At 44.1% G+C, this 9,077-nt stretch overlaps 2 protein-coding genes across 2 annotated transcripts in view; one reads left to right on the forward strand and one right to left on the reverse strand.

Annotated features, from left to right (window-relative positions):
• LOC103393987 (free fatty acid receptor 3-like) overlaps positions 1 to 688 on the forward strand; it is a 2,424-nt gene extending 1,736 nt beyond the window's left edge. Inside the window, exon 2 of the mRNA XM_025065258.1 lies at positions 4 to 688. Coding sequence (XP_024921026.1) covers positions 4 to 514 — 511 coding nt within the window. The 3' untranslated portion in view covers positions 515 to 688. The remainder of the gene's footprint in view (positions 1 to 3) is intronic.
• A 5,978-nt stretch (positions 689 to 6,666) lies between these two features.
• ago3b (argonaute RISC catalytic component 3b) overlaps positions 6,667 to 9,077 on the reverse strand; it is a 10,348-nt gene continuing 7,937 nt past the window's right edge. The window contains exons 12-19 of the mRNA XM_025065334.1: positions 8,803 to 9,004; positions 8,525 to 8,684; positions 8,346 to 8,436; positions 7,964 to 8,158; positions 7,669 to 7,803; positions 7,420 to 7,522; positions 7,109 to 7,307; positions 6,667 to 6,872 (exon numbers count right to left, since the gene is read on the reverse strand). Of these exons, the coding sequence (XP_024921102.1) occupies positions 6,764 to 6,872; positions 7,109 to 7,307; positions 7,420 to 7,522; positions 7,669 to 7,803; positions 7,964 to 8,158; positions 8,346 to 8,436; positions 8,525 to 8,684; positions 8,803 to 9,004 (1,194 nt within the window). The 3' untranslated portion in view covers positions 6,667 to 6,763. The remainder of the gene's footprint in view (positions 6,873 to 7,108; positions 7,308 to 7,419; positions 7,523 to 7,668; positions 7,804 to 7,963; positions 8,159 to 8,345; positions 8,437 to 8,524; positions 8,685 to 8,802; positions 9,005 to 9,077) is intronic.

Below are 9,077 nucleotides of genomic sequence, written 5' to 3' on the forward strand. Positions count from 1 at the left end.
CAGCAGCAGCAGCAGCGGCCCGCGGCCGCCTCCACACCACTGCTACCGAAACTTCACGGAGAAGGAGCTGGACATCATCAAACCCTTCCGCCTGGAGCTCTTCATCTTCCTCTTCTGCATCCCCTTCATCATCTCCTGCTTCTGCTACATCAGATTCATACTCATCCTGTCACGACTGCCCAACATCGGCCGGCGGCGGAGGCTGCGGGCCGACGGCCTGGCCCTCGGCACCTTGATTGTATTCACAATGTGCTTCGGGCCCTACAACGTCTCCCACGTGGTGGGCTTCGTCCAGCTGGAGAACGAGGACTGGAGGAACATAGCATTGCTCTCCACCACCTTCAACGCCTGCCTGGACCCGTTTATCTTCTACTTCTCATCGGTGGCGGTCAGGACCATGTTGAACAGCTGCTTCAGGAGCATCGTGGGTAAACTGCACATCCTCAGGTTTGGAGCTGCCCCGCCGCAGAAGTCCACCAGGAGTGGGAAGTACAGGGAAACTGTTCCACCTTGAGAGGGAACATAATGTTCCAAGACTCTCAAGGTGGAACCTCGACTTCAGGAGCTGTTGACACTGGAGCTTCAAGGACTTTCACAAACTCTCCAGGCTCACGGCATCACAGGCATCACATCATTTCCTTTGACCGGCAGTCGAAGCCTCGTTGGTTGTTGGACGCCCTAACCTGCACCTGGAAAACAAAACTATGACAGTTAAACGATTAACAATCTAAGTCCGATTAATCACCGGGTAGCTGTGGATCAGTCGCGATTAATCGTGATCATGATTAGTTGGGATTGAGCAACACTCCTGAATACGACAAAATTTTAATTTATTTTTTCTGTGTATTTCTAGAACAGGACAAATACCAGCAGCTAGAGGTCAGTGTTTCTCACCTGCGGTTAATCCAAAAGATGGATTTATTAAGATGGAAACCAAATCCAAGAAAAGTCTCCAACAGTCGTCAGTGTTTGACTTCTGACTGTTTTGATCCAGCCGCCTGTGTACAGTCCAATAACCTTTACAGTAACTCACGGCGCAGTTTAATGAAAGGAGCCGTGTTTGATTGGAAGATATTAAAATATTAAAAGGATGTAAAACAGCTGCTGCGGAAAGTACACGACGTGAAATACGCACACAGGGCTGCGAGGGTAAACACAGAGACGACACCTGGGTGAGGTTGTAAAGGGGGGATGTGAAGCTGGAGGGGGGGGGCTGATTGATAAGAAACATCCTGTCAGTAATAATGAACTCCCGTGCACGTGGAGCGCACGTACACTCAGATAACTGGAGCTATGTTTAGTCCAGTTTTTTATCAGCGCAGACTGAACTCTTTTGTTCATTATTATTCACCGCTCATTTATGACGCCTTCATTAAAGTCAATAAATTATTCCACAGCACAGACACTCTTGGCTTTGTGTGGTTTTCGATACAGTGGTTTGCATACGTGGTTGGTCGACCCGCTGTTTCTGTTCCAGACAACGTGACGCCAGTTGTTGTTCTTCAAACCCCCCCACGGTCAACACCTCTGGAACCTCGTCTTTAAATCTCCAAACCGCTTAACGTTACCAGACGGGAGACGACCGTCGTGATAGAAACGAGGAGATATCTTTGGTCGTGGAGCTAAGACAACAAAACATTATTGCCGCAATTCACATCCAGGCCACATAAATACGTACGTCTATTTCAAATGTTTGGTACGGTTCATTAAAAAAAAAAAAACGCATCTTCGAGTTTGAAATTCTATTCCAAAACTCCAAAAAAGTTGACCATAAACTAACGCTCAACACGCCAGACGGGACCTCCACCTCTCCAACACATTGTGCTGCACCACCCTCAAGTTCTCCTCTGCCACTCCTCCGGTTCTTACAAAGTCAAATTCCCTCACTAAGCTAGCAGAAGTGAACCTTCTGTCGTCGTCGTTGTTGCTGCCTTATTATCCTTCACTGCAGGAGTTTGGACGAGCTACGAATAAAACAAAACTTCCGTTTTCATACATAAGTGTATTTATTCAAAAAAAAAAAAATTAAATATGTCAACCAGATAAAAAGGCTCAGCGTAGGACCAGGATCAGATGAGTGTTAAGACAAAAACAGAGGTCTTTATTTGTAAAAGTGACACAATTTCAAATATCCACCCAGTCAACGCGGTGTGGTCTACAGACTCACAGTCAGTCCAGTCCACTTTGTACCCTTGTACTGTAGGCCAAGTCAACCCACGTGGGGCACACATGATCCTGCTGGCTGGGTCATCCAAAATAAAACCATACATATATAGATATATATATATATTAATTATTACACTGTGAAATCCAAACATATATTTCTCTTGTTGTGTGTGATGATGATATTACGCAGCCAAAACCCCAGACAGGTTTATTATTTGATGTGAGGAAAAAAAAAAAACCTTAACATAAAAGGCGGCACACATGCAAAAAAAAAAAAAAGAAGAAAAGAAAAACAATAATGTTTGTAAACGTCTAAATTTCACATTAATATAATAAGAATAAAAATTACCTAAAGGTTGGATAGCGACATGCATACACGGAGGGAGGGATTGACCGATTGCACAGAAACTTAAAGGATTGCTGCACTGATCCACTGCTGCAGGTTTGAGAATAAAAAAAAAAAAAAAAAAAGGCAGTAATGAACGGGGGGGTCAAGTCAGGTCCTGATAGAAATAATATTTCAATAAATTATGCTACGTAGCGACCGCGCTCAGCTGCTCCTTTGACTACAGAAATCATCAAGAGTGTTCCCCTTTGAGAAAAAAAAAAAAAAACCCAGAAATGTTACGTTTTTTTTTTTAGTTTGTGCTTGAAAAGTGCCCGTCCGCGTCAAACTGATCCCCACAGGCCTCGTTTGGTCCTGTCCCCGTCCCAAACCGATCAGTTCTGCATAACTTTGTGTTCTTGGCATATGTTGAAAGCGTCACAAACACACAAAAACACACACACACACACCTTACAGTATTGCCATGTATGAATATATACTCATCTTTATAGACTCTGAATGTGAGGCTTTTCTTTGAACTTTTTTTTAGCACCATGAGGAAAGGCACAGTCTGTGTGTGGACCAACGTGCACAAGTATCAAAGTTCAACCCTCCGCCTCCTCCGCGTGTCACCGACAGGGCTCCAGACTGACGTGTTCGCAAGAAGCACCAGCTCAAGGCGTCTGCACTGTCCAAAAATACGCATTGTAAATTCACAATCCCATTTAGTTGAAAATGGCCGCCAACAACAACACCCTGTGAATGCAACGCGGCGTTCCACAAGGCTCAACACTCGGCCCAAAAAGTTGGTGTAAATCATTAAAAAAAAAAAAAAAAATTGGATTTGATCGTGACTTCATCAACAGACCATGATGTCAGTTTTCCATGTTGGTGCTGTCTGTTGTACAAGCTATTCTGTTAACTGTTCTGGATATAAATCAATACAAAAACACAACAAATGGACCACAGTCTGGAGCCCTGGTGCACAACAACGACAACACATATTTTCTAACGAGTATTTGAGATGATCAAGAAGGAATAAAGGGATGTTTCTACAGGTGGGTACAGCAGAGGAAGGTCAAAGGTCCACTGACATGACACCCCCCCCCCAAAAAAGTCTCTAAAAATGCACACACTGTATCTGAACTTCTTCTTCTTCTTCTTTAACTAATATTGCATTGTTGAATTTAGAAAGAAAAATTGACCGCGAGCGTCTAAAAAGCTGCATTTCCAGACAGCTACCAGGTTCTTTATTATTAGTAAAAATAAGTGGTATGTGCATCACTATAGTATCTTTAAATATAAATATATCTCCACTCAGAATTGTTGTAAAAACACTCATCATTTTCAAGGCGAAAGAGGCGTTAGCCTACGAGGCTGTAAAGGTCAGTTTGCTGTAAGTGGCATCGTGACAGGAAACGAGGGGTGGCTTCTGTGATAAGGCTCTCCGTATACATATGGATAAACATTACACATTTATATATATATATATAGATATACTTTAAAATACAAGCCGAGCACTAGCTAACGACGTTAAGCTCGCCCACAACGACGACTAAAACTATTCAAGTAAAAATCAAACGCTGGTAATGTCTGACATCAAGATACGGCTTCGACAAACGCAACGTGGAACCGATCTCCTCTGGTAATTATTTTTTACGTCATTAAAAACATCTATAGGTGGCGCCAAACACATCCCCCTGCTCATGAAGATCCCACCTCACCTATGGACAAACCTCATCTAAACGCTTCATATTAAATACACAGTAGCAGCTAACGTTTGGTTATAGTGACATGTGGCCAGTTAGCACAGTTCGCAGTATGCAGCCCTTTTCTTAACATTTTAGCACGACACTATGACTGAGCCGCTGCCCCCCCCCCCCACCTCTCTTGAGCAGACACCCCCTGAACAGGCACGTGGGTTTGGTCCAAGGTTTTCATCTTCACGGAACCAAATACCAAAAACAGAATAATCTTAATATATATATATCAAATGTTTAGCTTTAACGATTTTATCTATAATTGTGTAAATTTTCAATATCTCTGAAAGTGACTCGTCTCTAAAGGTATGTCAAATATTGTTGTTTTTTTAAAAATAATATTGTGTCATTAATGAAGTGTTTAAGTGTTTCATGATTTTGCATATTTTTGCGTCAGACACTGAGTCTTCGTTTGGCTCTAAGTGCAAAAGTGTATCATAAAGTCAACTGCAGGTTTAAAGGATGTTTTTTTTTTTCCCCGCCTCAGTGACGACCTTCCGTGCAGCTCAGTATTTCTACACGTCGGCATCTTTAATGCTCAAACCTACACACGATTCAACTGCAACCGACCGACAGAAGTTTAAAAGAACAAAAACACATCAGGCACTTTTTTTGTTCGACGACCTTTTCCCACAAACAAACCATCAAAGCCTGAACCGATACCACGTCAAAGTCAAATACTTTTCGGAATTCTTTCTCATCGTCACTTGCCAAACACGACGACGACTGTAGCGTACCAATACTCCAGGACTCTGTCTGTAATAAATGGTCCAGTGTGTACAGTAACATCGGAAAGGCCTTCTCTAACGTCGGGTGTTGCTATTCTTAACGTTAACTGCTTAAAAATAAAGGAGGGATGGAAAGTGATCCGTAGGTTTTTAGGCTACTTCTCAACAGGTGTTCCACACGGCCCAGCATTCGGCATATTTTTATAAGTGCTTCCACTTTCACCCATGATCTTATTGACTAGTCTAAGGTTTTCTTGTCTACGACATGATGCTATAAATGTTATTTTGAAAAAAAAAATTTAAAAAGGAGAATGCAGAAAGAACTTATTAATAAATAATAATAATAATAAAAACATTCTCTTGTGTTGACCTTGTTCTTACTGGGAACTTAAATCGTTTCAAATAAATCACTTTTTTAAATCACTTTCAAATCCAACTGAGCAATTCAACCCTTTCTTTGCTAATGTTCTGCTAAAACTTAATCTTACATTACTTTGTGACATTTACCTTTGGCAGAAACATAATCATTTCAACCAGGTAGCAATGGTCCGAAGAAATATGACTGAGATAGAGTTTGATAAATATATCAGCGCGCTACCGCCATCTTTGTTGGATCTGTGTATTAAACTCAGATGGCGCAGGTGTGTAAAGGCCACTGGAGTTTCCTGAAAAGTCTGGGAAAGGAATGCAAAAACAGAGGAGTTCTCCGCTTGCTGCAATTCATCCCACCACTAGATGTCACTAGTTCTTACACACTGGACCCGAAGCACCTCATTGCACCAAGAAAACAGCTAATCCAATCAGATTCTCGTTTAAAAACAAAACTATCGAAGGAACAAACTTGAAGATCGATGTTTTTTTTTGACGTGGAAATAGAACGTTAATTTAAAACGTAAAGAAAAATCATAAATAATAGGATAAATAAAACATGCCACAAACATTTCGGTACCGCACGGTGTACCGGAGTGAAACACGAGTTTAAATATCGACCGCAGTCGTCATGATGGACCTCGCCTCGATGTAAGGCAACAAGTGATGTACGAAGGAGCCTTCTGAAATCTGGATGTACGCGGCTTTGTCTTTATAAAAACAAAAACAAAAAAAAAACCAAAGTGTTCATTCAGTGTCTGTGTGTAAAAGGTGCAGCCGTGTGATTTCACGCTGTGAGGAATCACTGCATTAAGAGGAGGCAGGAGGAGGGACCATGAAGGCAGCACGCCGTGATGAGAAAAGGGCTTGTACTGTGAACTGACGTGCTCTTGGTTTTCCAAAAAATCTGAAAACGACATTTTTTTTCTTTAAAACATAAAACGAAAAACAACCGTGTAAAAACCGTGGACAGTTTAAACCAGCAACAATCAGTGTGGCTCAGTGTGAGGGAGTCAGAACCGGGCCGGTTCTGCTCCGTTCCTGTTCACGTACGCACCAGAGAATCATCAGTTTCTACATTTCCGCCTTCTCCGACTGTATTTAAGCAAACGCACAAAAATAATCCCTGCTTAACCAAAAGCTTGAGTTGCTGAATCCAAATCTGGAGGCAAACGTCTGCCGATTTGAAAACAGCAAAGGAGGTGTGGAGGCAGGAACAACCAGCTGGTTTTTCTTATTGCATCGTGTGGTTGTGACTCTGTTTCTGGCCTTTTTCATCCCGACACGGCAGCGGTCGAAGACGCCGCCGCCTCCACCACCTCCCCCACCGCCACTGTACCAAAAACTGCACCAGGTGTGGAGTCGAACCTTAAGACTGGACGAGAGTTGAGTGTGAGAGAGGTGAAGGAGGTGGTTCAGGCAAAGTACATGGTCCTCAGTGTGTCGTGGTGGATCTGAACGGCCTTGGCCAGAGCCTGAGGGTCCCTGCCGTTGCTCTGGCCTGAGACGTGGCTGCCCTCCGCACTGGTGGGGGACGGAGACCAAACAGAAGCAACAGGACAATGAAACACAAAGGAACGCAGAAATGAAAATATTTATATAAATGTGACATTTTCTGCTTAGAATTCACATCATTAAAAATACAACGTTCAATAAAAAGATCACAAAAACTTATGATCATAAAAATATAAAAATCAATGCTGTGAAATAACTAATTAAATATTGACTTTAACTTAACAGTCAACATTATTCAAACCCACCTGTCGTGCTCTTTGTCCACCAGGTGGTAGCGTGCTCTAAAGGCCACCAGGTGGGCGTAGTAGGCCGGCGCAGGGATGGAGACGGAGCGAGTGCAGCGGACGTAGGTGTGGCACAGCTGGTAGGTGAGGAGCTGCAGCTCATCGGCCGTGAAACAGTTGTCGTCCCACAGGACGTGGTAGTGGGACGGACGGCTGGTGGGGGGGGGGGGCAGAGGAGCAGAGGGAGTCAGGGAGGGAGACAGACAGACAGACAGACAGACAGACAGGACAGCACGTTGGTCCAGACCAGTCGTCCACTGGTGTCTTCCTCACCTGGATCCCTGCGTGGCTGCAGAGATAGAAGTCAAACTCATAGGGATGAGTGATGTCCGTGTCCACGGTGGTTCCTGCAGGAATGTTTCCACTTCGTCCCACCTGGTTGTGATGAACCAAACAGAGGTGATATGAGAGGAAACGTAACATTTCTATTGGTCCAAACCCACCCATTGCAGCAGTGACTCATTCATCTGTACTAGTTTGAAAGTTTGGAATTTTAAAAAAGCGTTCTCCGCGCTGCTGACCCGCTCGTTGCGGTCGGCGCAGAAGAGACGAGTGTGGTGACGTTTCTGGACCACGATGTAGGTGATCCCCGGCTGGTACTCCTTCTCCAGGCTGATGCAGGCCTCTCTGATGGCCAGCAGCTCATAGTACAGCACCTGCAGGGAAACAGGGAATCATGGGAAATATTGACAGACTGTGACTACGACCTCAGTCTTCTGACAAAGTTCTAAAACCATCTGTGAGATAAAAACTAAACAGCTTAGTTTTTCTCCCCCTGCCTCAAAAGAAAACAAACTAGAGGAATATTTTTCGGACCTGTCTGAACTGGCCCTCAGAGACCCCGTCCCTGTAGAAGATAATCCTGGTGGGTTTGTAGCGGGTGGACTTGTAGAACTGGATCAGCAGCTCCCGCACCATGGAGGCCAGGTCCTGGATGATCTCCTGTCGGGGCCTCTGCACCCTGACTGTGGCGCAGTACCTGCTGGGGTGGGCGTCCATGCTGCCCACCACCTGTCAGAGGAAGACAAGAGTCAAAGGTCAAGGTATCAATTTAAGGCAGGAACAATTAGTGTTTTAAGAAAATATCAATACAGCACTGTGTCAATTTGTTATTAACATTTAAAATGGAAATTATATTATCATTTATAGGTTCATAAAAAAAATTAAAAAAAGAGTGATTGTGAGTTGATTTTCTCACCGCGGCGATCGATGGTTTCTTGCCGTCTCCTGCTGGAGGATGAGTGACGTCTGCTCCCAAGAAGATGACGGGCTGCTGGAACACGGACGGCCTGGAGGAGAGAAGACGCAGCATTAACCTCCGACTGATCGGTCCAGGCTCTCAGATGAGTGAGACGACGTTCTACTCTGTCACGTTACCGTTGGTGAGGAACCAGGATGTTGTTGATTCCTCCCAGTTTGACGTTGATCTTCAGGCAGAGGTTGGACAGCGTCTGAGGGGACGTCTTCACCACGTTCTTCACCTGGACACACTGGGTGGCCATGCCCAGCAGAGTGTCGCCCACACGCTTCACCTCGGCTGTGAGAAGACAAATATAAAATTATTATGATAAAAAAAAATAATAATAAAAAACTTCTTTTCCTCAGTGTTTGACTTTTGTTATATTTTTTTGCTAACAAAACGGTTCTTTTCGTACCGTAAACGGGCGTTTTTCCAGGCAGGATGACGATGATGAGCTGCAGCCCGGCGTACGTGTCCTTCAGGTGTCTGAACATGGGCTCCACGCTGTCGGCTCCCTGCGCGTACTTACAGAAGCACGGCTGGCCTTGGATGGGCATCCCAGCATCCTTTGAGATTTTACGCAATTGTTCGGTGAAACTCCTGGGGGAAAAAAAAAAAGTTCAGTGTACTTCAGGGTTTAACATATGTTTAACCAGGGTTTTTTTTTTCAAACAGAAAATTCAGCCGTTG

This window comes from Cynoglossus semilaevis, chromosome 18, assembly GCF_000523025.1.
Source record: "Cynoglossus semilaevis isolate Cse_v1.0 chromosome 18, Cse_v1.0, whole genome shotgun sequence".
NCBI classification, from domain to species: Eukaryota; Metazoa; Chordata; class Actinopteri; order Pleuronectiformes; family Cynoglossidae; genus Cynoglossus; species Cynoglossus semilaevis.